Here is a 27,612-nt window from a genome sequence, read left to right as displayed (position 1 = left end):
AGCTGTGTAATTCTGGCCAGGTAACCCAGCGTCATGACATAAGCCTGTTTCCTCCTTTGTTTAAGGGGGGGGGAGGTTGTGGAAATTATTAGTTTCTGAGATCCCTTCCACCTCTATAAATGAAGCCTTTTTATTTGCCTCTACCCACTTTGGTATCGCATCATGCCATCATCTTAGCCTTTGCGGTCATGGTTTTAATAGACCAAAGGTAGAGGTCAGAGAAGGTCAACACTGGAAAAAACCTTCAATACCCTCTAATCCACCTCTCTTGTTGTTTACAAATGGGGAAACTGAGACCTGGGAAGGGTGCAACACAGTGTTCAAAGCCCTGTGAATGGGGCTTGGGCGTCACGCCCCGCACCGTCGAAGGGAACCAAAGGGAATCCGGCCAAGGACCCCAGCTTCCCGGGAGGGGATGCCGGGAATTCGGGCCGTGGCCCAGAGGGGAAGGAGGCCGTGGTCCAGGCCCCTCCCGCGGAAGCGATCCTGACCACGGGAGACGTTTCCCTCGGGGGGCTCTGGGGTCCCCAGTTGGAACTTCCCAGCCAGGCCGCGCACAAGGAGAATCCTCTTTGAATGGCATTCTGGAACTTCCCTTGGGGGAGGGGCTCTCACCCTTCCGGTGAGCCCCTCCTTGGACGAAGGGTGAACCCCGCCCGGCGCCGGGGGCGGTGTATGAGCGCCGCCCTTCCCAATGCGCAGGCGCAGAGACTCCGTCGGGAGAGGAAAGCTCGGACCCGTCGAAGTGAATGGCTGAAGCGGCGCCTGCGCAGTGCGGGCCAGGAGGCGCCGTCCTGCTTCTGAACTCCATATGCCAGAATGCACCGGGAGGCCCCTCAGGTGCGGAATGACGTAGACTTCCCATTTTGGGGAAGCGTTCTCCCGGGTGTCAGAAGGCTGAAGCCGTGTTCCTTCCAGGAGGCCAGACTCGCAGCCCGGGGCTCCGGGGGCGGCTCGAGGGTCTGAGCCAGCGCGTGAGTGCAGAAGGGAGGGCCTGAGGGAGGGAGTGCGCACGCGCAGCGTCCCCCGCCGACGCCTCCCCCTGCCTGCGCACCGCCCCTGGGCCCTGCCGGGCGCCTCCTGCGGGCGAGTCAGTGCGCAGGCGCGGCGTCCCCTCCCGCTCCCCGCCCCCTCCGGGCCGTGCTCTGGTGGGGGAGTGAGCGGTTGCTCGTGTACGCACAGGGTTGCTCGCGTGTGCGCCCGGTTATGCTCCCGTGGAGGATCGTGGGGCCTCCGGGAACGCGCGCGCGTATATGTACTTGCACGTGGGAGTGAGGTTTCAAGGCGTGGGCCGCGTGTCCGTGTGCGTGTGATCTGCCACGCGGGACGGCCTGATCTGGAGAGTTTGGCTTGGATTCTCTGCGTGGGTCCGATTTCTCTTCCCATCTCCCCCCATGCCCTGCCCCCTCCTAGCTTTTCCCGCAGATCGCCCCCCACCTCATCAGCCGGCAGACCCCCAAGCCCACATATCCCCCATCCCGAAGACCCTCGGCCCCTCCCCTCTTTTCTCAGCTCACCCAGGGCCTCCCATAGGCCCTGTTCCCTCCTCCCTTGGCCAGAACGACCCTGGCCGGGGGTCTTGTCCGAGTTCAGCATTCCCCCTCCCCCTGGGGGTGGCCCCTGCTCTCTCTCCCTCTTCAACGCCTTCTCAGTCAGACGTGGATGAGGAGCCTACTGTGTCCCGGGCCCCGCGCCTGCCTTCAGGGAGCTTCCCCTCTAAGGGGGAGGCTGCCCGGATGAAGGGGAGTCGGGTAGAGGGGTCGCACTCAGCCTGCCTGTCTCCTGAGCCCTTTAAAATGCAATTGGGAAATAGTTAACCCAGCAAAAATACATTGGACCGTAGGTAATGCTAGCTCGGGCTTTAAGTCAGTCAGCATCCCACGGGACCGTTCTGTTTGAGTGGGACCCACTCCTGCAGACGGGGACATTCCAGTGGGGATGGAAGCGGGGACGCCAGGGAGTGGAGCAGAGGAGGGGGGCAGCCAGAGAGAATGCCCAGAGCCCAGAGGCAAGGGGCTCCTCCCTGGAGCACGCTGGGTGGGTGCCCCTGGAGCCCAGAGGGCTGGCTGGGGAGGAACGGGAGAGGATGGGAAAGGTGTGAAGTGCCTCGAAGTCCGGACAGCATGTTGTGTTCGTCTGCGCTTTAGGAATATCACTTTAGTGGCTGAATGAAAGATGAATTGGAGTGAGGAGAGACTTAGGCAGGCAGACCCAGCAATAGACGATTGAAATAATCCAGGTATGAGGTGATGAAGGCTCGTGCCAGGGCGGGCACCGTCAGGGTGGCTGAGGTGGGGTAGTCCTTGGGAGGAGAGTAGGTTGAAGAAGTGAGTGGTCAGGACGCCTGAGGGAAGTCAGTATGTGTGTTGAAGTCCCATAGTATGAGGGCAGGGGTTGAGGAGGAGAGAAAAATTGTGAGCTATGTACTAGTCTCATTGAGGAAGGAAGGGGAGTGACCCAGGGGTCTCTAGACAACAGCTCCCAGGATTTTAATTGGGTCATCGATGGGAACAGCATGAACCTCAGAGGAGGGAAGGTCACTGAGTGATGGAGGAAGGGGGAGCACGTGGAGGTGGCAGTGGGGAGCAAGGTGTGTTCCATCTTGAGCAGTGAGGCGAGACACATGAGGAAAGGTGACCAGGCAGTCTGCATCATTGCGGGGAGCCAGGTTTAGGAAAAGCTAGCAGATGGAAGGAGTGGGAGAGGAAAAGATTTAGGGATGATGGGAAGTTTGTTGCCTGTGAAACATATTCCAGGGAGATTGGAGCTTTGGGGTGGGAAAGTTGTGGTGAATGAGAATATACAATCTGGGGGAGTGTGGGAATCCTCATCCTCACTTCCCCTGCTCATGTGTTTGGCTTACTCCTTGGCCCTCTTCCCTTTCCTGTCTGCATTGAGTACTCTTGCTGGCCTTAGCTCACGTGAGTTTAATTTGTTTTGATTAATTTTTTAAAAATTATAAGCATTTATTTTATCTTCCTCCCAACTCACCCCTCAGCAATTGAGAAAGAAAATAAAAACAAAACCTTTTTTTTTCCTAAACACATGCATAGTCGGGCAAAACAAATCCCCACATCGGCCACGCCCTAAAGCATGCCCTGATGCTGTCCCTTCTTCAGCAGGAGCTGGGCCAGCTGCTTCATCTGCCTTCCTCTGAAATCTTGGCTTATCAATGGCATTGATCAGTTGTTCAAAGTTGTCTTTAGAGTGTCGTCGTTTTTGTCTGAGTTTTTGTCTGAGTTGTTTTCCTACTTTGGCTTCCTTCACTCTGCATCATTTCCTACAGGACCTCCCAGGTTGTTCTGAAACTGTCCCTTTTGTTACTTCTTATGGCAGCATGACGGTATCCTATTATGTTCCTAGACTGTATTTTGTTCATCCATTTCCCAGTGGATGGGCACCCCCTCGTGTTCCCGTTCTTTGCCATTATGAGATGAGCTACTCTCCATGTTTTTGTATATATGGGTCCTTTCTTCCTTCTTTGTGCTCCTTGGGGTGCAGACCTGGTAGTGGTACGGATGGGTCCAAGGATTGGCACAATGTACTGTGTGCTTGGGCACAGCCCTCGAATCTGATTGTCGCCTCTGTCCTGATTACTCTCAGTCCTGATTTTCCTGAGCTCCCATCCTATTTCAGCAAGTACTTAATTGCACATTACAATCTGAACGTCCAGTAGGAAGCTCAGACTCAGTGTGACTTTCATCCCAAATCCTCCCTCTTTTACCCGGCCCCTGTTACCGCCAAGGACATCACAGCCCTCCCCATCGCCCGGGTTTGCAAACTGATTGTTGTCCTTAGCTCCTCACAATCCCTGAACAAGCCTGTTCAACCCATTGCCAGTTCTTGACTGTCGTCCCTCTCCCTCCTCGCTCGCTCTTGAATCTGTCCCCTTCCCTCCACCAAGCTGTCCCTTCATTCGGGCCCTCATCCCTTGTGGATTATGGTCGTAGCCTCCGATTTGGTCCCTTTGCCTCAAGTCCCTCCATTCTCCAATCTGTTCTCCTCACACAGCCATGCTGGTCTTCCTCTAGCGTCCATACGACCACGTCACTTCTGTTCAGGAAGCTCCCAGGGCTCTCTGTTACCTTTAGGATTCTTAACCTGGGGATCTCAGACTTGTTTTTAAAAACAAAACACTTTGATAACTGCTTGTCAGTATGATGGGTTTCTTTTGTAAGTCCTATGCATTTTATTTTAGGCATTTAAAACAATTGTTCTGCACTGGCTTCCTTAGATCTCCCTAGATTGCCAAATGGGTTCACAACTAGAGCAGGATCAAAGAGAAATGCCTCTATTTGGCACAGGCCCCAGCCTTCCTTTCCTTATTCTTCCTTAGGCCTCTCCCTACCACAGCGGTCCAGCCACCCTGGCTGTGCTTGGAGTGCTCTCTGTGTGTGAAGGCTGTGAATGTGCTTGAGTGTGTGTAAGTTTAAAGGTCAATTGTATGTACACGGGGGTCAGTACAGGGTGCCCGAACCCAGCTCATCGAGCCAGCAGTGTGGCCGTAGGGAACAGGACTGTTTTACCAGGCCCTGAGGATACCGGTTATTTCTGTAGCCATGGCGGTGCTCCTCCATCTGTCTGTTTCTTGCTGATTCCACACCCCCCCCCATTTGTGTTTCTGTTGTAAGGCTCTGGCACGGGAGCACGAAGGTGTGCCCAGTGACTGGGTCACCTGTTCACAGGCCAGGAGCCCTCCACCACCCTCTTGCCGACTCTCTCACCGGTAGTGTCTCACTTACTTTGGAGGTGATTCTCTGGAGGAGCCCGCATCCTGTGGGGGTCAGGCAAGTTCTCTGTTTTCCCCCTTCCTGCCTGCTGGGGCCCCTCTTTTCCCCATCCATGGTCCCCTTCAGCCCAAGGACTCCAGTGCACAACCAGGTCAGGGGAAACCCCACTAGACATCTCTTCTCCTTTGTCTCATTGGAGTTCTGATTTTACAGTATGGCTTGGGTTGGCATCAAGTCGGTAAGCATTTATGAATTGCCTACTACTAGGTACTTTGCTGAGCACTGGGGAGACACAGAAAATGAAAGCCAAGCAGTCCTGCCTCCCAAGGAGCTCCTGGTCTGGTGGGGGAGGAACACCCCAACAACTATGTGCAGGTGAGACCTAACAGGAGAGGCTGGAGGCAGCCTTTGAGGGAAGGCAGTGGAATTAAGGGGTATCGGGGAGGGCTTCTTACAGAAGCTGTGGCTTTAGCTGAGGCGCCAAGGAAGCCCAGGAAGCCCAAGAAGCCCCAGCCAGTGACACTGAAAAGTTTTGGAGGATGTGTGAGGAGCCTGTGGTTATCGGCTATTGTTCCTGCCGATTCCCCTGCCCACTCTCCTAGATAAAGTGCCAGGGGAGAAGAACAGAGCTGGTTGGGAAAGTTTTTTGTTTTTTTAAATACCAAGAAGATTAAGGCTAAAAAGGTTATTCTGCATTTTAGACGTATGAGGGTTTAGGGTCTACACCCTCTGAGTGTGGCCTTCATCAGATGGTCACCCCTCTGTCTACCTGCTACTGACTCATTTTCTTATTCATTCTCATCTTGGCTTCTAAGTCAGTCAAGAATTATATTCTGTGGACGTTAATAATTGGAGCTGCAACATCTCCCTCATTAATTATCAAATTAGCTCAGCCCCCACCCTATTTATCACATATTATGAAATGAATTGGGGAAACTTCTTCCCACAAACCTTGGCTTATCTCTGTACCCTCCCCCAGGACCTATTCGAATGTCAAAGTCACTAGCTTTGCAGTGAACAATTTAATCCATAACAAAATAAGGAAATAAATGATTGTTTTCATGCTGCATCAGATGTGAGAAAGCTCACAGCCAGAGTCACCTTTAATCGTCACAACAGCTATTGACTTCTCGATTCTAGAAGTCAAGCCCCATCATTCAGCTCTTGGGACCTCCACCCAATTCTGTTCTTTAGTGTTTCTTTGCATGATGGAAGTAAGGCCAGAAGGACATGGATGAGGAGGGTAGCTTTGGGAGTTACGTGTGTGTATTTTTAAAAATTTTTTTAGGATAGTCGAAACTTTTGTTGGCTAGGGGGAAAGGTGATAAATGTGGGTGCGACTGTAAGTTGCCTGTATTTTAAGTTCCTCTAGGACCAACCAGGGCATATGAAATTTTGGTGTTGTGTTTTGTTTCATTTTGTTTTTTTCACTCAGGATCATCTCAAGAATGAACACAAGCAAGGAACAACCCTTTTCTCTTGCCAAGATCTGTAGAGCGTTAGCTAAAGCTCAGCCTGAAAAGCAGGGGTGCAGGGCACCAAAATCTCAGTGACTCTGCTTCTGATTTTAACATCCAGCAGTTGGTGTTTTTAATTATCTGTTCTTTGTCCTGGAATTTTACGCTGGATCGGGATGAGTTTTTACTTCAGCGGCAAGATTGCTCCATCAAAGGACATTTCTTCTCACCCTGACAGAGTTGTGGTTTTAAACCAATAAGGAATCCATTAACGTGCAGCCACAATGAAGAAAATCACATGTTGAATTTATCATAGTCATATCATAAAAGGAAAAACAGGCTGCATATAATAGAGATCTTTAGATTCGTGTAGCGTCCTCTTTTTTTCTCTTCTACTTTGTATACAGAAGTGCTCATTTTATTTGGTGTTTGTTCAGAATTTTAAAGAAACGCTTTTCGAAATTTCCTCAGTGATGACAGTTACAACGTCCAAGAATTCATCAAATCTGAAAAATACAACCACAACAACAATAATAATGATAAAAGTTAAGATTAATGTGCCAGGCACTGTGCTGAGAGCTTGGTAATTTTTATCTCATTTAATGTTCACAATGATCCTGAGATGAGGAAACTGAGGCAGATAGAGGTCAAATGATTTGCCCAGGGTCATGCAGATAATAAATGTCTGAGGCTGAATTTGAACTCAGGTTTTCATGACTCCAGGCAGGGTGCCTCATCCACTGTGCTACCGAGCTGGTAGTAGTATCCACAGTCTGTGGAAGAAGCCATTGAGGCTAGTATTACATTTGGTAAGGGAAAGAGTCTGAATAAAAGTGGCTTTTTGGAAAGTTTATATTTTTAAAGTAAAGTTTAATCATTAACATTTTTAAAAAGTGAGTTTAGTTAAGTTTTAACCCATTCAGGGTGTGTGGGCCCACCCACTAATGAAGATTACCACGTAGGCCTGTTGGTAGGTTTGCATGTGCAGAGGGGAGGTGACCTCAACACCTCTGAGCGTTAGTGGACAGCGTATGGCTGTGGGAAAAAAGCTGTATCGCCCAATGTTCCTCCTCCTCACGGACCCTCCAGTGTGTGACAGAGTGGGTTTTCCTTCAGTGTTACACGAATGAGTGAAACTCATCACTGGCCCGTGTTTACATCCAGGGTCTGCGACTGTCTCCAGAGGTCCTGAGTGACTGGTGAGACTCTGATTTCTTGGCCCCTCCTGCTGCCTCCAGAGCCTCAATTCTCAGGTGACGGCGGGTGCCCGAGCCCCAGGTGGAAGATCCCAGGTAGAGTGATCTTGCTTTTGAGCCCCCAGGCCCCAGCTGGACTGTGAAGTGAAGGGGGTGGAGCCTTTCCTACATGAAGAGGAATCCCACCAGGAGATGCGCCTACCCGAGGTCTGAGTGCACAGCCTGAGACAGCACCTTCCGCGAGGATCAGCCCCTCGCAGTGCCTGGGGGGCAGCAAAGGACTCCTGCCCGTCCTGCCTGGCAGGGAGGACTCAGCCAGGCCAGCACCATGGAGGACTTGACCCTCCTGCTTGGGGAGAGAGGTGAGTGTCTTGACATAGCAGACCGGGTCTGTGAGGGAGTGACCCTGGTGGGGAGCGATGAGCAGTTACAGCAGATACCCCAACTCTTCTTTCCCTTTCTCTCCCCTCTTCCCTCTCCCACTTACTACACGTGGTGACCAGCCTTGTTTCTCCAGCGATTCCCAGAGGCTACTCTTGTACATTTAGTCAGCCAGTCAGCAAACCTATATTAAGTGTCTCTTTGCCACTCCAGAATGAAATGGTGGGATAATGGGGACTCTGATGAGGGTAAGATGGATCTCCAGGACACTTAGTCCAGAGCTGGAGTCTCTGCCTCTAGAGAAGTGAGAGAAAGCCAGACTCCTAGCTCGTCCATTCACCATGCCTCCTCGACAGTGGTCTAGAAAATGCTCCAAGGACCTTCGTCTAAAAGCAAGTTTCTGTGGCTGCCCTTGGCAGCTCAGGAAGAGGAGAGCAGGAGATCATCAAAAGGGTGACCTGGAGCCGGGAGCAGGGCCTCTGAACTGTCCATAACGGTCCCTGCAGGTGCATGTTGACTTAGAAAACTACATGTTAACATTTTCTATGTTTCATTGTATTTTTATGTATTACATATTTCCCTGTTGCATTTTAATCTGGTCTGACCCAGGCTGTGGAACAGCAGGCCGCGTTGACACCTCTGGTGTAGAGCATGAAGTTGGCAGTGCAGAAGGGTTTGGGGGAGGGGGTGAGAGGGGCTAGTGGGGGATTCATTTAGGGACTGCAAGCCAGGTTGGGTGACTTCTTTTGTCTTATCCAGCTCAGCCTCTCCAAGGCTTTGCCTTTCCCCCAGACAGGAGGACTGAGCACGGAATGTCTTCTGGATTCCTCCCAGCCAGGCTTCAGGTGAGTTCATTTACACTCCCTCCTGAGAAGCAGTTCTTTTCTTAGCATGTAGACAGTTCTTTCCCTTGTCAGTCAGGCATTATTTTCAGTGGTATCAGTTCACCCAAATCCCTTCTAAGGAGCTTGGCTTGAATTCTTCTTTGCAGAAACCTGAGGCTTTTCTCATCAATTAGGCAAAGTTTATCTGTCGTTAGAGCTCAGCTATCTCCATGAGATGTAAGTGGACAAATTTTAGATAGGCTGTACATACTCTGATAAGGATGCGTAGGTGTGATTGTAGCACCTGTGAATGAATGATGGACGTTAAGCATCTGCATGGGGGCATTAATTAAGATTGTTGTGTCAATTAAAAAGTTCAAATCAGCAAACATTTATTAAACTCCCGCAGTTCGAGGCAGTGGTGATGCAAAGATAAAGATGGATATGCATATAAAAGACTTAAGAAAGTAATACAGTACCTGAAGAGGCCTGTGGAGACAGATTGGGTGGGAGCAAACTAGAAAGTCGGGGAGAGAGGGCTGTGCAGGAGGAGGTGAAAGAAAGTGTCCCAGCACCTCATCATGGCACTACTTTTGGAGGATAGCGTTCAATTTGTGGTCCCGTATTTCAGGAGTGAGGACAGTTAGGTGGTGCGATGGATAGAGTGGCGGGCCTGGAGTCAGGAAAACCCGAATTCAAATCCAGCCTCAGGCACTTACTAGCTGTGTGACGATGGGCTCAACAAGTCAATGTAATAAAAATGACATTATTATCTAAATGAATTTACTTATTCAATGCCATACCAATCAAACTACCAAAGAATTAGGAAAAATGATAATGAAATTCATATGGAGGCAAAATGGGTCAAGGCTCTCAAAGGAAATAAGGCAAAAAGTGGGAATAAAAGTGCCTAGCCATACCAGATCCCAAACCATTATAAAGCAATAATTCTCAAAACAACTTGGTACCAGTTAGAAAATAGAGAGCTTGATCAGGGGAACAGGTAAACAGTGAACCTATTGGCCTGGTGTTTGATCAACACAAAGACCCAAGCTACTTGGGGAAAGTCTTACTCTTTGGAAAACGGGAGAATGGTACGCAAGAAATTAGGTGTAGACCAAGATGCCCAGTTCTGAGATCTCAATAGATGTTACTGAGACAATACAGGTAACATCATAAACAGAGGAGAAAGTAATAATTGTAAAGTGCTTAGCATAGTGCTTGGCACTCTAAGCCCCAAATAAAAAAGTCGATAAGTCTCCCTCAGAAAAAGAAGAGGAAGGGGACCGATCAAGTAGGCAGAACTACAGAAAAGGTGGGCTGCCCACCCGTCAGGCTGTGTTTGTGCCCTGACATGGTAAGAGGCCCAGAGAAAGCCTTGTTGGTTAGACCCTTGGTGGGGATGGGGAGGGGTTTCTGTAAAGGTACCAGAGGCTGGTTTATCATCTTGCTTGGAGAGAAAACTGTCATCAGAAAGACAGCAGGTATATTCCTTTGGAATGTAACAGAGTTCTGTGCCTATGGAGGGAAACCACAATAAATGTTATGATTACGCAGGGGTGGGAGTGGAAGGTGGGGGACAGGACTGATTTTATTCCAGGTCTCCAAAGTACAGAGGAATCAGTGACCTCTGAGAAGGAGTAGAGCGCCATTCATGGCGGGCAGTGGAGAGTGCTCCTTGCCTGACGGGCCACTTGTGGGGTGCCACGTCCTGAGTGAATAAGCCTCCAATAAGTTGATCAGTAATGGGCACATGTAGCCAACTCTAAGTTCATATTTGGAGTGTGCTAATGTCAGTGTGATGTATCTGTCAGGTGTTTGCTGATTTTTCTCGTGAGGTTTTGGGCATTGGGAGAAAAGTGCATGATTTTCTTGGGGTTCACCTGTGGAAAGGGTGAACTTGAGCACTCGTGTAAAACTGTACATGCCACTGAGTGGAACAAGGAGAAGCCTAGAGGAAGTTGTTATTTAAGAAATATTTGACACGAAATATTCCAACTCTCAGTGCTATGAAAACTTCTGCCTTGACGCCCTTCAGCTTCCTGTGTCTCAAGGCCTTTGAGGGGAGTGGTCCTTGACAAGCAGGGATGTGTTTGGTTCAGGAATCAGTAACGTTCAAGGATGTGGCCGTGAACTTCACCTGGGAGGAGTGGCGTTACCTGGAGCCTGCCCAGAGGGCCCTGTACAGGGACGTGATGATGGAGAACTATGAGAACCTGGTCTCCCTTGGTAAGCACCCCGTTGGTCTCCTGGGACTCAGAGTCTGGCCACAGGGTCCTGCAGACTGTGGGGTACATCTGAAAAGGTGAGCTGAGTTTTGGCTTCTTACATAAGAGAATTTAAGATTACCAGTCACCTGTGGTAAGTCCTAGGTCCCTCATGGCCCACTGAGGGAAGTTTTCAAGTGAAAGTCTTTGCTTGGAGCTGATAGCAACCCGTGGGTCCTTTGTGCTGTCCCTGTTCTGCTGACACGCAGGCTGATGTCCCTGAGCAGTGGGAAGGCTTCTTTCTCCCAGAAGCCTTGATCTCTCTCCTGTCCAGGTGAGGCCAGCAGCAAACACCTCTTGGCTGAACCTTGTGTTCTGAAGTTCAGTTTCTTCCACGTAACAGGGACTTAATGAATAGGTCCCAGGCCTGACTACCTCCCCTGATGTGGGCGTTAAAGGATTCCTTTTGGCCCCTAGGCTCAAATGTAAAATTTTCTGGTTACCATTCCTAACCCTCCCCAGGCTGGCCCTGGCCTATCCACTTGTTTCAGAGGTCCTTGGCACCAGCTATGTGCTTCTTTGGCTATCCCTCTTTCTAGGACTAGCAGTGAAGTGTTAGATAACTTTCTGTCTTCAGCCCTCTCCCATTTCTACCCGGTTCCTAGGGCTTCCTGTTTCCAAACTGGATGTGATCTCCCTATTAGAGAGAAAAGTACAATGGATGCCAGAAGGAGAAGTTTCCAGAGGCTCTCGTACAGGTGAGTGAGCTCAAAACAGGTAAAGGGGAGTCGTTGCAAACAGTATTTCCTCTAATCCCTGGTGCCCAGGGAGCTTACCTCCAGGGCTTTGTGGGGAGACCTTGGGCTGCAAAGTATGAACTTCACTTTTCACTGTCCCCAAATCTGTCTCTCTCTCCTTTCCTGTCTCAGTGAATAAGATATGCTCCTTCTTTTGTGTTGTTTAAAATAATTTTCAGTTTAATAACCATCAGCAAAAAAGATTCCTTATACACAAGGAAGAGTGATAAGTAATATCTCAAACTACAAATTTCCATTATTTTCAGTTACTTTAAAATGTAGATTAACTTTATTTTTTAGAAATAAATTTTGTCAATAGCTTTTGTTTTGATGCCGTCTACATTTCTCTGCATATCACTTCTCTTCCCTTTCCAGAGAATAAAAGAAGATAAAAAACCAGTTCAGCACAACTATTTACATGAATAATTAACATACTTAATGATATTAAAAACAAAAATATCCAAACTACGTTATTTTTCTCTTAGATTCAGAAAAAAACATTTGCCAAAGTATAAGAGGGATCTTTTAACATAAGATTTAAAAATATCTAAACCCAAAGCTGGTGTTATGTGTAGTGGGGAAATAGTAGGGAAATAGCAGGTGCTTTCCCAGCAGGTATAGGAGTGAAGCCAGCATGCCTTCTTTCCACACTATTGTTGTGACCCAGTCTTAGAAATCCTAGCAATAGCAGTAAGACATGAAGAGAAATTAAAGGCATAAAGGTAGGTAAAGAAGAGAAAAAACTCATTTTAATGAAAGTATTACCAGCGGCATCAGTTGTGAAAGTAAAATCCAAGAAACAGATTTGGTGTTCTTTGATTGAGGAAGGGGTGAGCCTGTGATGGTTTGTGCGTATAGTGGAATATTAGACAGGAAAACGACGTAAAAGAATTGGAGCAGTAGCAGAAGGCTAACATGCCATGGGGCAGAAGGAAGAAAGAGGATCTGACAGGATAGTAGATTGCCTGATGACCACAGATAGGCTCAAAGCAGGCTAATCAATTCCTCACTGTATTTCAGCAGAGCCTGGGTGGGGAGCCTGTTGCACTCTGATCAGTGAGAGAGGATGGTCTGCCTTCTTGTGTAGTCCTTTTTCTTCATTATCTGAAGACCATGAGACTAGAACCGCATCACCCCTGGGCTCTCTGCACTTGTGACTCCCTCTCTGACCCAGGAGACGTTCTGGTTCTGGCTGCTGTGTCCTTTGAGGTCCTTCAGGCTAGCTCAGCTCAGCTCAGCAGGCTGGGAGGGCTCAAAGCCTCCCCCGCGCATCACAGACTTATCACTGTTTTCCTGACGTCGCCTTCTATTCTCATGTCCGCAGTGGGAGCATCCTGGTGTCCCTGCTCCTTGTTACGTGGAACAGAAGTCCCTGGTGCCCTTGCAGCATTTCTGGTCTGACTGGAGGACTAGGGGCTCTGCCCTGGCCCTGGCTTTTATGGCTTGACCCCCTCCTTTGGTTCCCTCAGGCTTCTGCATGTCACCTTGGCTAGACATGGGCTGAAGGAAGGAAGCATTTATTAAGCACCTTCTGTGTGCCAGGCACTGGGCTAAGGGCTTTACAAATATGATCTTACTTGATCCTCACAACCACTCTAGGGAAGTAGGTACAATTATTTTCCCATTTTTACAATTGAAACTGAGGCAAACAGCTTAGGTGACTTGCTGAGGTCAGATTGGAAATCAGGTCTTCCTGACTTTAGACGCCTGGAGTGTTCTTGTAGCTGTAGTATGAAACTTAACAAAAAGGTAAACTGAGGCAATTCTCCAAGCAAGATAACAGTTTATTAACAGGGAGCCATGTTTACAATGAAGAGGTCAGGGCTTGCCTCCTTTTATGCCAAAGACCTTGAATTGAAGGTGCAAGTCATTTTTATAAGCACAGAACAGAGATCATGCCATTGATTATGGGAATGATAACATCAGGGGGTTAGGGAATCATGATTGGTTATATTGAAGAAAGTGGGCATAGCCCCCACGTGGAGTGAAGACCACTGCCTTCTGTCTGTAAGGAAAGCTTTTGTAAATGTTGTGGGTCCTGAGGTTGCTGATAAGGACCCAGGTGACTAGAGGAGAAGACCGAACCATCTTTTTAATTGCTAAAGCTGGGAGAGGGTCAGTTAGTCCACAAACCCTGCGGCGCACGCTGAGATGATGGTTTATGAGAGGATCGAGAACAGTTCTTCTTCCACTAACGGCCGTTGTGGGAAAGCTGAAGCCTTGGGATCTAACTTCAGAGAGAGACGCGGCTGAGCTCTGGCGCCCGTGAGCTTCTCCGTTCAGAGGCAGAGGAGGCTCTAGGGCTATTACGTGGAATACAGAATATGGTTTCAGACTAGGATCACTTACAGAGTAAAATCACATGTAAAGTACCGGGTTGGTAATTCTCTCCTAGCATCGCTTTGTGACAGTAAGTCAGCCAGCATTGATCGGGCCACGTTACTGTTATTACATTTATTAGGTGCATTTCTGTGTGCCGGACTTTGTAGTAAGCCCCTGCCCTTGGGGAGCTCACGCTCTAATGAAGAAGACAATGTGCAGAGAATTATGTACAAACAAAATATATGAAGAATACATTGGAGATAATTAAGAGTCAAGGCAGAAGTATTAAGGGAAACTGTAAAAGACTTCTTGCAGAAGTTGGGATTTTAGCTGAGACTTATGAGAAACCAGGAGGCAGAGATAAAGAGAGAGAGAATTCCAGGCAGGAGGGACAGCCCGTGAAAATGCCTGGAGTTGGAAGATGGAGCATTTTTGTGAGGAACAGCCAAGAGGCCAGTGTCAAAGCGTTGTGGAGTTCATGGAGGGGAGTAAATATAAGAAGACTGAAGACGATGGAAGGAGCCGCACCATAAAGGGCTTTAAAAGATGGATTTAGATTTGATCCTACTGGTCATGGGGAGCCGATGGACTTTACTGAATGGGGAAGGGATTGACACGGTCACACCTATGCTTTAGAAAGACTCTGATGGCCAAGCAGAGGAAGGACTCAAGTGGGGAGAGCCTTGTGGCAGCAGACCCACCAGCAGCTCCTGCAGCAATCCAGGTGTGAGGTGGTGAAGACTTATATCAGGGTGGGGGCCGTGTCAGAGGAGAGAAGGGAGCGTATTACGTAGGTGCTGGAAAGGGAGAATCACAAGGCGTTGCATGTTGGGAATGAGAGAGGAGTCCAGCAGAAAATCAGGAACAAAGTAGATGCCCACTAATTGGAGAAATGGCCAAACAAATTGTGGTACGTGAATGTAACCGACCGTTACTGTTCTGTGAGAAAAAAGAAATACGATAAAGACAGACTCTTGGAAAGACTGGTTTGAATTGATCCAAAATGAAGCAATCAGAACCAGGAAAAAAAAAAACACACAACTGCAACCCTATAAATGGAAAGGATAATAAAACAATCAAAACGGAATGCTGCAAAATTATAATGCCCCGGCTTGGCTTGAAAGAAAGAGATCCTTCGTTGTCGTTGAGAGTCGTGGGTGTGGAATACTTCACATAACTTCAGACTTTTTAGAAATCTTGGTTAGCTTTTTGTTTGTTTTTCTTTCTCTTTAAAAATTCCTTATTATGCAGAATGTTTCTTTGGGAGGATGAGGAGGGAAGGGCATGGTGGGAAATGTAGGTGATGTAAAAACACATATAAATAAAAATTCATTTAAAAGAAATAAACCCAAATGGAATTTCTCATTCATAGGATCAAAGCTCCAGAGCTTGAAGCTACCTCAGAGGACATCTAGTTCAGTTCCTTCATTTTACGGTTGAGGAAATAGGTGCAGGAAATCAAATGATTTATCCAGGTCGACATAGGTGTTGAGAGATGGAGGATTTGAACTCAGTTCCCATGACTCTTGAGGCATTGTTCTTTCCCCTGTGCCATGCTGCCTCCATTTCTGTCAGGATTTCATTTTTTCTAAGAAATCTATTAAGAATATATTTTCCCAGTCTGTTTCTTTTCTTTCTCATTTGGAAATACTGCTTTTTCTTTGGAAAAACTCTATATTTTTATATAATCAAACCTATTCCTTCAATAATGCTTCATTTTGTTGAATAGATAAGAATATTCTGCTTCCCCAGAGTTGCAAATTATAACTAACACATTCTTTACATATGCTTCTCATGGGTACCCAGAAAGCCACCTTAAATTCTCCTTACTTTTTGGGTTAAAATACTCCCAAAACCATAACTCACAATTCCCTATCAATTTTGTTATAAGAGTTTTTAATTTCCTTTCTATTGGTTCCAATACTGCCATTTTATTTGTAAGGAAAATCATGTAACCAGCTAAGGCTTTCCTTACAGTGTGGAATTTAGCAGTCTTCCAGATGATTAGCTTGTCAGGGGTAAAAATTCTGGCTCAGCTTTATGATAAGCATTACCTGACTAATTGTAAATTCCAGAGTAACTCCTCTCAGTGTTTTTTAAATTGAGTTTTTACTGATATTTCCTATTTCTTACATCACCGTAGTATCCCATCTCTCCCTCCTCAAGAGACATCCTGTAAGACAAATAGTATATTCTAGAGAAAAAAAAAGAGCACAACTGACCAATACATTGAGGAATCCAAAAACCTGTGCCATGTGTGACCCCTGTGGACTTCCTACCTCCACAAAGGGCTAGGTTGGGGGTGTGTTCCCATGTCTTCATTTGAGTCCTGTTTGATCTTTATGATTTTGCTTCTTGTGTTTTTGATGTTTTGGTACGTCTTCATTCTTTCCATTTACATCATTGTAGTCACTGTGTATATTGTTTTCTTGGCTGTACTGACTTTACTTTGCATCAGTTCATGTAAATCTTTCCATGTTTCATAGTAGTCATCACACACATTGTTTCTTATAGTACAGTAATATTCCATTACATTCATGTACCACAATTTGTTTAGCTGTTCCCCAATTGATGGGCATCTACTTTGTTTCCAATTCTTAGCTGTCACAGAGTGCTGCTATAAAGATTTTGGAGTCTGTGAGGACTTTTTTTCTTATTGATGGCTTCCTATGTGAATAAGCCCAGTAATGGAGTCTCTGTTTCAAAGAGTATGGACATCTTGGTTTATTTGCATAGTTCTGAATTGCTTTCCAAAATGGTTGTACCATTTCACAGCTCCACCAAGAATGTATTAGCATCCCTATCTTCCCAAACCCCCTCCAGTATGACTGTTGCTATTTTTTCTCATTTTTGCCAGTTTGCAGAGTGTGAGATGAAACTTTGGGGTTGTTTTGATTCGCATTTCTCTTATTGGTGATTTGGAGCATTTTTTATGTAATTGTGAATACTTCACGATTCTTCTTTTGAGAACTTTTTGTTCAGATCCTGTGAGCATTCATCTATTGGGGAATGGCTGCTAGTCTTATATACATTTATTAATTGTGTGTGTGTGTGTGTGTGTGTGTGTGTGTGTGTGTGTGTGTGTAGTATGGAGTCAGAGAGAGACATAGAGAGGGAGGGAGAGAGAGAGACAGAGGGAGGGAAGGAGGGAGGGAGGGAGAGAGAGAGCGCACCAAACCCTTACCAAAGAAATTTGATACAAGGATGTTTTCCAATTTGACCACTTCCTTTCCTATCCTAGATGCATTCATATTGTCTATATAGAAGCTTTTCACTTTCAAGTAATCAAAGTTATCTGTTTTATCTTTTGTAATTGCCTCTGTATCTTGTTTGTGAGAATACATCTTCCATCCATAGCTGTGAGAAGTTTGTGATCTGCTTCTCTTTTTAATTTTTTTGTAGTATAATCTTTAATATTAAGGTGATGTATCCATATAGAATATATTGTGGAGTGTGGATAAGGTGTTGGTCTAAGTCTAATTTCTGCCACACTACTTTCTAGCTTCCCCAGCAGTTTTTAGCAGATAGGAAGTTTTCCCCTAGGTAGTTTATGTTTATCGTTTTATCAAATGCTGTGTTAAGTTCTATTGCTTCTGAATTTCCCTTGACTAATCTGTTCCATTCATTAATCTATCCTTCTATTCTTTAACCAGTACCAGATTTTTTTGATGACTGCTGCTTTAAAATAGTTTGGAGTCTGGAAGTGCTTTCCCTCCTTCATTCTTATGTCTTTTCATCATTTCCCTTGATTATCTAAATCTTTTGTTTTTTCAAGTATGTTATTTATCAAGTTCTGGAAAAAATCCTCTTGATAATTTGATTGGTGTAGTGTTAAAAGTGTAAGTTAATTTTGGTGGTAGTCATTTTTATTATGTTGGCATATTGTTTTCTTTGTGTATTTTGTCTTTCCCTGGTTTAGATATTAGGACTATATTTATCTCATAAAAGGATTTTGGTAGGGTTCTTTCTCAGTTTTTGAGAATAATTTGTGAATTATGGGTACTGTCCTTTAAAAGTTTAATAGAATTCTCCTATGAATTCATCAGGATTAGGAGTTTTTCTTTTGTAGTTCCTTTACAGCTAGATCTATTTCCTTTTTTGAGATCAGGTTATTTAAAATCCCTATCTAGTCTTCAGATAGTTTTGAGTAATTGATGTTTTTAAAGATATTCCTCTCTTTCTTCTGTGTTCTTGGTTTCATTAGCATATAACTGTGCGTAATATAGTCTGATTATTCTTTTTTTCCTTCTAGTTTTGCTGGATTTCGTCTTGCTTATTTGCTATTTTATTGATTTGATTTGTGCTTTCTTTTTAATCAGTATGGCTAAGGGCTTATCAATTTTATTAATTTTTTTCAAAGAACCAGGTTTTAGTTTAATTGTCATTTCTATGGGGTTTTTGTTTCCAATTTATTGGTTTCTTCTCTAGTTTTTAATAACTTCTCTTTTGTGTTTATTTTAGATTTATTTGTTGATTTTCTGTTTTTAAAATGCATATTCAGTTCATCAATCTTCTCTATTGTGTAAATGTATGATTGTAAGAATAAGATTTCCCCCCGAGGACCACGTTAACCACATCCCAGAAATTTTCATATGTTGTTTTATCATTATCATTTTCTTTCATGTCGTTATTAATTATTTCTATGATTTCTTGTTTAACCCACTCATTATTTAAGAATTCATTGTTAAGTCTTCATTTGGGTCTGCATCTTTTGTTTATGGTCCCTGACCAATTTCTATTTTTATTACATTATGGTCTGTAAAGGATGTATTAATTCTTTTTGCCTTTTTACATTCATTTGCAATATCTCTGTGCCCTAATGCATGGTAAGTTTTGGTAAAAATTTCCATATGGTAAAGAGAAAAATGTACATTCTTTTGCTATCCCAATTAGAAGATGCTACAAATCTTTTAACTACAGTTTTTCCAGAAATTTATTTGTTTCCATGTTTTCTGTTAGATTTTTGTAGAGATTGAAGCTTTCTGTCTCTGTTGTGTTACTGTCTATTTCTTCTTGAAGCGCTAATAATATTTTCTTTATGAATTTGGATGGCAAGACATTTGGTGCATGTAAGTTTATTACTGATGTTTTTGTTGTCTGTGATTCCTTTCAGCACGATATAATTTCCTAGTTTATCCCTTTTTATTTTTTGAATGTTTGTTTTTGCTTTGCCTGATAGCATAATGGCAGCTCCTGCTTTTTTGGACTTACTTGATGCATAGTAAAATTTTTTCCATTCCCTCAGTTTTATTTTGTGTATGTCTTTGTTTTTTACATGTATTCCTTATAAGCAACAGATTATAAGTTTTGTTTTCTTATCCAATCTGTCAATCTTTTTCTCTTTATTGGATTAATTAATCCATTCGCATCTTAAGTTATAAGAGTTAGAGTCATGTTTTCTTCAGTCTTTAAAATTGTGGGTTTCTTAAGTTAAGAGTTTTCTTCTGCTGTAAACAGTATCACATTCCTTCAGTTATTTCACTTTATTATTTTTTTAAGGTGGCCCTGTTCCCATTGGCGCTTTTCCCTTCACCTCTGATCCCCTGTTCTCCTTTGTTATCCTTTTCCTTTTATAGTGTAAGGAAGCAATTACTTACCAAGAACAGCAGCCTCCAGTTTGTTGGTTCCTTTTTCTCTCCTGCTTTTATCTGGTTATAGAATTCTTCCCTCTCTTTTTTCTTCTCAGGCCATTCCCCTGTCCTTTCCTCCACTTCAGCTAGTCCTGTTCATTAGTTTTTAAAATTTCATTTTTTTTGTGCCCCTTTCCACCTTCATCCCTGTCTCCTTGTATTTATTTAGAAAGAAGTCTCCTAATGGTCTTTCTCTTTCATTCTGATGCTGTTGTTGTCTGCATGTATTCGCTTCTCCTGCATTTCTGTTGTTTTGCATGTTGAAGGAGCAAATAATCTCTTCAGTTTTGGTTTTCTTCCTAAAAATCTTTAAAACTCTTCCATATTATTGAACATCCATCTTTTGTGCTATGTGGTTAGGCTCAGACTTGCCAGGTATCTAGTGCTCTTCGGAATACACTATTCCAACTCCTCCTACTTCTTCTAGTGGATGCTTGCATTGTTCGATTGTCCTTTCCTTTGTATTTGAAGGTCTTCTCCTAATGGCTTGCACAGCGTGTTTCCACATTAAACTGTTAAATTAGCTCCTATGTGTCTTTCAGTTTTCAGCCTTAGGTTTTTTTCTGGAGGCAATCTGTGAATTCTTTCTATTGTAATTTAATTTTCTATGTTCAGAAGTTCTGGGTAGCTCTTTTCTATTGTTTTCTTCATCATGGTGTCCAAGTTTTTTTGTCCTACATGTTCTCCTGGGTGGTCCTTGAGCCTTAGGTTGTCACTACACATCGTTTCTTCAACTAGCTGATGATTAAGTAAATACACCAATTGGGCTTGGTGAACTGTATTGGCTTTGTTGAATACCGTATTTTTCAGTGCTGGCAGATGTTGACAGAGTTGTCCAGAGGGACCCTACACTCTCTCTCTCTTTTTTTTTTTCACAGAAAGTGTTGTGTAAATTAAATTGATATTATATGTCATGCCTTTCTTCTGTTAGGAGAAAAAAGAGGATCCATAAAGGGATGACAGATGGATGATAACAGACCACAGAGAAATAGAGCTGTTCAGTGTTTATTATTATTTTTTCTACAAGAGAGAATGATCTTTACACCAAAAATTAAAGAAGAAAAATGACTAACAGGGAGATAATACTGAATATAAGGAAGGAGAAAGTAAGAGAGCACTTAGCTGCCTGTGATAAATTCAGGTCTCTTGTTCCAGATGCATCACATCCTCAGGTCTGGAAAAAAAAGGCAGATATGGTTGCTGTGCCACTCTCAGTGGTATTTGAAAGATTGTGGAAAACAGGAGAACGTAGTACAGGATTGGAGAAAGACAGATGTCACAGTTTGTCAAAAAAGAGAATAGCCTTCAAACTGTAGGCCAATGAACTTGGCTTTAATTTCTAGGAAAATTTCTAGAATTGGATGATTAAACAGATAGTTGGTGAATATACAGTTGTGGAAGGAGTAATTGAAAAAGAGCCAGTGTATCATGGCTTAATCAAAAACATGTCACGCTAGGGGCAACTAGGTGGCACAATGGCTAGAGCACCAGCCCTGAAGTTAGGAGGACCTAAGTTCAAATCCAGCCTCAGACCAAACACTTGACCCTTACTAGCTGTGTGACCCTTTAACCCCAATTGCCTTAAAACAAAAAAACAAAAATTTAAAAAAAAAGTCATGCCAAACTAATCCTATTTCTTTTTCTAAAGGATTACTAAACTCTCTTACTTTAGGAGTATGTGGTGAATATAGTTTACCTGGATTTTAGCAAAGCTTTTGATGAAGGATTTCATACTATTTTTGTGGAGAAGATCTCGAGATATGGATTAGATAATGAACTGGTCAAATGGCCAGATTCAAAGAGTAGTTGTTAATGGTTCAATGTTATGTGGTAGGAGTTTTCTAGTGAAGTATGCTAGAATCTGTGCTGTTTAATGTTTTTATCAAAGGCTTGGTTGTAGGCATGTATTATGTGCTCTTTAAACTGAAGATGACACAGAGTGGGGAGAGATAGTTAATACAGGGGGTGTCAGAGTCAAGTTCTGAAGGATACAAGCATGGGGCTGAAACTGTTTGGATAAAATGTAATGGCAATAATGTAAAGTCTTACATGTGTGTACACAGAGCAGTCTCTTTCATGGATATAAAGAGAGGAAAATATTGATATATAGTTCTGAAAGAAATCTGATGTTTTAAGGGGATTAGAAGCTCAGTATGAGCTAGCAGTGTAACGCAGGAGCCCAAATAACCAATGTCATCTTGGACTATGTTAAGAGGGCTTGGTATCCAGGAGTAAGGAGATGGTAGAGTCACCATACTTGGGCCTTGGTGGCATGCATCTGGAGTGTTGTGTTTACTTGGCACCATGGCTTAAGGCCAAGGTGGAGAGCTTTCAGAGGAGAGGAACCAGGTAGTGAAAGGTGTGGAGACTATGTTATGTGGGGATCATTTGAAGGAGAGGGACATGTTTAGCCTAGTCAAGAGAAGACTTGTGGGAGACATAATGGTTGCCTCTCATATTTGAAGGGCTGCCATGTGATGGAAGAGTAATTAGATTTGTTCTGTGTAAAGCCAGAGAGCAGGGGGTGGAAGTTTTAAACAGGCAGATTTGGGAAAGACTTCCTAACAATGAGAACTGTCTAAAAGGCGAATGGGCCACCTTGAAAGGCATCAATTTCACCTTGTACCTCCTCAGGGATCTAGCAGAGAGTGTGAATAAGCACTTATAGAGTAGGTTATAGTGGGGTTTTCTTTCAGGTAAGAGTTGGACGGGATGACCACTGAGATCCCTTCCAACTCTCAAATTCTGATTTTGTGATTCATGGAAGACTTAAAATCATTTTGTCATTCTGTTATTAATGACTGACAAGAATTTACCTGCGTTAATTAAATCAGGTGTTTACTCATGTTATTCAACAAATTTGTTTCATCTGCTAACTATTTTGGGGAATGAAAAAATTTTCTGAAATGTATTGGTTACATTTCTTTGTTCTTGCTGTGGGGAAAGATCAGTAATTCTGAAGTTTTCTAACTTTACTCATTCTTCCTGATCCATCATAGTTGTCTGCCTATACTCTTTGTTTTTCAGTTCGTTTATTTTTGGAGTTATTTCCCCCCCTTTACTGTGTTGTTTTTCACTATTCTATCATACAGAAGACAATTCTATGTGTCATTGAGTGTTGTTTTTAATGACACCTAGAAATGTCTTCAATTCCAAGGAATATGATTCATCGCATCCAGGTCGGGTAGATGCTCTGCTATCCCTTCATTTGTCTTTGTTTTCAATTCCCCTAAACAATATTGGTTCTACCGGACCCCAATGATAACCTTATTCTCCTTGTTGGAATAGTTAGAAACTAGAACTTGCACTAAAGATTCCTTTCTCTCATCACAGGTAATAATTGCTAGTAACTTTTAAAAATTATCTTTCAGATTCTCTTAGGCAGGAGGCCAGGTATGACACCAGAGAACCAAGTCTGATGCAGGACATTTCACAAGAGCATCAGCCAAGATGAGACTAACACAGGCTGGTTCTTGGCCGTCAACAGAGACGGAAGCTGTGGAGTGTGACCTTGATTTAGAGAAACAGAGGGTTGGCCAGGAGAGGCAAGCTAACAAGGAACAGTGTCTCAGAGAACTATTTTTAGTGAGTGAGTGTACCTCAGTGTCATACCTTGGGGAAAAGTTTACTCCTCCAGTCAGTCTTTGTTCCTTTATGGAGAGGGACTATGGAGAAAAGTCTCTAAAAATATAAGACACTTGGAAAGAGTTTCAGGGTGTTTTCAGACCTACTTACCTGTAATGCATTCTCCTTAGGTAAGAACCTTTCTAAGTACAAGTTGAAGAAGCACTTCAGTTACCACTCAGATCTAATTAAATTTTATAAAATACACGCTGGAGAAAAGTTACACGAACACAACGAATGTGGAAAACCATTTGGAAGAAGATCAAATGTTATTGGACATCAGAAAATTCATATTGGAGAGAAACTCGAGTGTAATAACTATGCAAAAACCTTTATCAATAGAGGAAGCTTGATTAAAAAGAAGAAAATTGAGACTAGAAAAAAATCCTTTGAATGTGATGAATGTGGGATAGGCTTCAGCTGGAGGTCAAACCTCATTAGACATCAGAGAACTCATACTGGAGTAAAACCCTTTGAATGTAATGAATGTGGAAAAACTTTCAGTGAGAGAGCATCTGTTACTAGACATCAAAGAACTCATACTGGAGAGAAACCCTTTGAATGTAATGAATGTGGGAAAGTCTTCAGCAGGAGGGAACAACTCATTACTCATGAGAGAACTCATACTGGAGTGAAACCCTTTCTGTGCAATGTATGTGGGAAAGCCTTCAGAGAGAGCCAGGTACTCAAAGGCCATCAGAGAACTCATACTGGGGAGAAACCATTTGAATGTAATGAATGTGGGAAGGCTTTCAGTTGGAAAGGGCATCTTATTATGCATAAGAGGACACATACTGGAGAGAAACCCTTTCAGTGTAATGAATGTGGGAGAGCCTTCTGTCAGAGAGGGTCCTTTAATAGACATCAGAGAACTCATACTGGAGAAAAACCCTTTGAATGTAATGAATGTGGAAAAGCCTTTAGTTTGAAAAGTGTTCTCAAAATTCATCAGAAAACTCACACAGCAGTTAAACCTTTTGAATGTAATGTATGTGGGAATGCCTTCAGTGACAGAAATGTTCTCAAAAGCCATCAGAAAACACATTCTAGAGTGAAACCTTTTGAATGTAATGCATGTGGGATAGGCTTTCAGTGGAAGTCAAGCCTTGTTATACATCAGAGAACTCATACTGGAGAGAAACCTTTTGTTTGTGACGAATGTGGGAAATGCTTTAGTCGGAAGGAGAATCTTATTAGACATCAGAGAATTCATACGGGAGTGAAACCTTTTGAATGTAATGAATGTGGGAAAAGTTTCAGTGAGAGTATACACATCACCCATCATAGAACTCGTACTGGAGAAAGACCCTTCGAATGCAATGAATGTGGGAAAGGCTTTAGCCGAAAGGGAAGCCTTATTAGACATCAGAAAATTCATACTGGATTGAAGCCCTTTGAATGTAATGAATGTGGGAAAACCTTCAGTGAGAGGGCATCCATTAATAGACATCAAAGAACTCATACTGGAGAGAAACCTTTTGAATGTAATGAATGTGGGAAAGTCTTCAGCCGGAGAGAACAACTTATTGCCCATGAGAGAATTCATACTGGACTAAAACCCTTTCTGTGTAATATATGTGGGAAAACCTTCAGTGAGAGCCAAGGGCTCAAAAGGCATCAGAGAACTCATACTGGAGAGAAACCATTTGAATGTAATGAATGTGGGAAAGCCTTCAGTTCAAGTAATGTTCTCAAAAGCCATCAGAGAATTCATACTGGTGAGAAACCTTTTGAATGCAATGAATGTAAGAGGGCCTTCAGTTCAAGTAATGGTCTCAAAAGCCATCAGAGAACTCATACAGGAGAGAAACCTTTTGAATGCAATGAATGTGGGAGAGCCTTCAGTTCAAGTAATGTTCTCAAAAGCCATCAGAGAATTCATTCATACAAGAGTGAGACCATTTAAATATAGACATAAGTGAAGGCCTTCAGTGATAACATTCTTAAAAGTCACCAGAGAACTCACACTGGAAAGAAACCCATTGAATGTGATGAATGTAGCAAAGGATTCAGGTGGAGGGCAAACCTAATTAGGTATCAGAGAACCTTTTGTAATAAATGTGGGGAAGATGTCATTGAGAGTAGATACACTGTATATCAGAATTCACTGTTGAAAAATTAATATGGGAAAGGCTTTTTTAGCTGGAGTGAAAGTCTTTTTAGGCAGATATCAAAGGACATACTATAAAGAGAAATCCTTTGAATGTAGGGAATACTTTAGTACCAGGAGAACAATTTATATAACAGCTATTAAAATGTGAAGGAAAATTACCTTTAACAACTTCAGAAATCGATGTAATGATCAATCATCACTATAGAAGAGAAATATTGAAACATTCTTCCCACTGCTTAGCAGAGAAATGATGGACCTACTGCAGGGGTTTGGGCCCAGCACGGCATACCGCCTATTTTGTTATGGCCTGAAACTCGAGAATAGTTTTTATATTATAAAGTTTTATTGTGTTTTTAAATGTATTAACCATTCTTATCTGGACCTGTGCAGAAGCAGGTGGTGGGCCTTCCAAAGGCCAAAATTTGCTGACTCCTGGAGTAAAGATTCAGAAGTTTTCAGACATGACTAGTGTTAATTTATTTTACTTAATCATATTTATTACAACAGAGAGCTTTTACCTTGCATGAGAAATGTTGCGGGGGAGGGCATGGGTTGATACTGATATAAAAAAATAAAAGTTTCTAAAACAAACTACACAGAATTATACATAATGAATTCTGACAAGGATAGATTTGTTACTATCCTGTTAAAGTTAATATTCATTTAAAGTGTACATAATAGCTTACATATTCATGTAAATTCTTTTTCCTTTGTATATTTTTCTTCTGTTTTTGATGTTTGAGTTCATAATTAAAAGAAACCTAAATGGAAACTAAGAAATCTGTCAGCCAGAGGGTATCATTGGGAAATTTATACTAAAAGAAACTCTTAGAATATAATAAATGTGGGGAAAGATTTGAGCAGAGGGAAAACTTTATTCTCTGAAGAAAACTCATATGCAGGAGATAGCTTGTTGCCCTGTTTGGCATGTCAAAATAGATAGGGTGAGTGGTTGAATAAGATGGTAAGCATATCGTGATCTGGGGCCAACTAGATAAAGAAGGCCAGTGGAGTTTGTATTCACTTAACAATTAGGATAGCTCACCCCCAGGACAAGTGTACCGAGGCAAAGTGGATTATAGGTTCTTGAGGTCTTGCCCAGAGAATGCTATTCCAGGTGGAAAAAATTGGTTTAGCAGGAGAGTACATGGCCAGTGTAGATGACTCAATGAAATATCAAAAACCAACACATTTGGAGTACTTCCATATAGAAAGGTACCATCATCCTCAGTGTTGATGGACCCCAAAGATTGGGCCGGCAAGTATGAATGCTGTAGATGTGGAATGGAATGTTTCCTTGTTTGTGGACATTGGGGTCTTATTCTTGGAAGAGATCCTAACACTAGTCTGCCATACCAAATGTTACTGCGGAGTTGGTCTGTTCTATCTTGTATTTGACTTTACTGCTTACCTTCCCCTGACTCCCTCCCCGAGGTGGGCCTCTCATTTGACAATACTTTCTGTTGGGAGTGTACTTCTTAGATAGCTTCTGTTATTTGTCTGTCCCCCTAAATGCTCTTTTCCCTTTTTTCTGTTCATTCACTTTTTTGACATTGCTTTCTAATGTAAGTGGGGCTCACTCATCTAGTAAAGACTGGACTCTCAGATGTATCTTATTCAAATGTCTCTTCAAAAATTCTACCAACTTCTATTAATTTTTTCATTGATGTCTTTTATTTTTACATCACCTGCATTTCCTATTGTATTCCTCTCCCTTCCAGAGAGTTACTCCTTGTAACAAATAATAAAGAGGGATAAAAGTTCAACGTAATGAAAAAAATGTTCAACAAAACTAAACAACATAATAGAAAAAATGAAAAAAAAATTAGATGCAGTATTCCACACTCAGTACCCTCAAGTCTGTCAGGAAGTATCTATACTTCAAAGGTATATATACTTTCTTTGGGCTAAACTTGTTCACTATAATTTCATAGCATTCAAAATAAAAACACCCCCTCCACCCAATCGTTAGCTGTGATTTAGTTGGATTAATACCAGGGATTCAAGGGTGGTTTAACATTATGAAAACAATTTAGAACAATTATATTAAAAACCATCTAAAACCACACAATTAACTCAATAGATAGGGGAAAGGCCTTTGCCAAAGTACAACACACATGCTAAAAATCCTACAAAGCAAAGGCATAGAAAGAACTTTACTGTGGAGAAAAGCATTGGTACAAAAGCTAACATTATATGCAGTGTGGGAACAGTGTAAGTTTCCCCAAGAAATATAGAAGGAAAGGAAGGCTGCCTCTTTCCTTGCTATTTTATAGCATGTTTTTAGAGTTGCTACAATAGCAAAAGGGGAGGGGAAATGAAGGCTTTATA

The 27,612-nt window shown here is 43.1% G+C and overlaps 1 protein-coding gene and 1 long non-coding RNA gene across 3 annotated transcripts; both read left to right on the top strand.

The window, feature by feature from the left end:
- Window positions 1–910: 910 nt before the first annotated feature.
- On the top strand, window positions 911–6,685 carry LOC114052575. Its single transcript, XR_003570284.1, has 3 exons — window positions 911–974; window positions 4,998–5,105; window positions 6,166–6,685. It is a non-coding gene; the product is annotated as an uncharacterized LOC114052575 (long non-coding RNA).
- Window positions 6,686–6,845: 160 nt separating this feature from the next.
- LOC114052563 (zinc finger protein 260-like) lies at window positions 6,846–25,923 on the top strand. Of its 2 annotated transcripts, none has more exons than XM_027875226.1 (5): window positions 6,846–7,745; window positions 8,524–8,609; window positions 10,691–10,817; window positions 11,461–11,553; window positions 23,300–25,923. In XM_027875226.1, the coding sequence occupies exons 1-5, from the start codon at window positions 7,712–7,714 to the stop codon at window positions 25,072–25,074; spliced, it is 2,115 nt and encodes a 704-aa protein (XP_027731027.1). In that variant the 5' UTR covers window positions 6,846–7,711; the 3' UTR covers window positions 25,075–25,923. The 2 variants fall into 2 exon arrangements, with proteins under 2 accessions (XP_027731027.1, XP_027731028.1); XM_027875227.1 differs by lacking the exon at window positions 23,300–25,923 and adding an exon at window positions 12,917–13,147.
- Window positions 25,924–27,612: the final 1,689 nt, after the last annotated feature.

The sequence above is a fragment of the Vombatus ursinus genome, unplaced genomic scaffold (genome assembly GCF_900497805.2).
Source record: "Vombatus ursinus unplaced genomic scaffold, bare-nosed wombat genome assembly UNPS02014808.1, whole genome shotgun sequence".
Classification (NCBI taxonomy): domain Eukaryota; kingdom Metazoa; phylum Chordata; class Mammalia; order Diprotodontia; family Vombatidae; genus Vombatus; species Vombatus ursinus.
This window is presented reverse-complemented; position numbering and strand designations above follow the sequence as displayed.

What these genes read in the sequence shown, in the direction of transcription:
- LOC114052563 (XM_027875226.1), top strand. Translation starts at nt 7,712, where the DNA reads ATGGAGGACTTGACCCTCCTGCTTGGGGAGAGAG. An exon ending in CCTCCTGCTTGGGGAGAGAG is followed by an intron (nt 7,746 to 8,523) that starts GTGAGTGTCTTG and finishes TGTCTTATCCAG; the next exon opens with CTCAGCCTCTCCAAGGCTTT. An exon ending in TTCCAGAGGCTCTCGTACAG is followed by an intron (nt 11,554 to 23,299) that starts GTGAGTGAGCTC and finishes CATTCTCCTTAG; the next exon opens with GTAAGAACCTTTCTAAGTAC.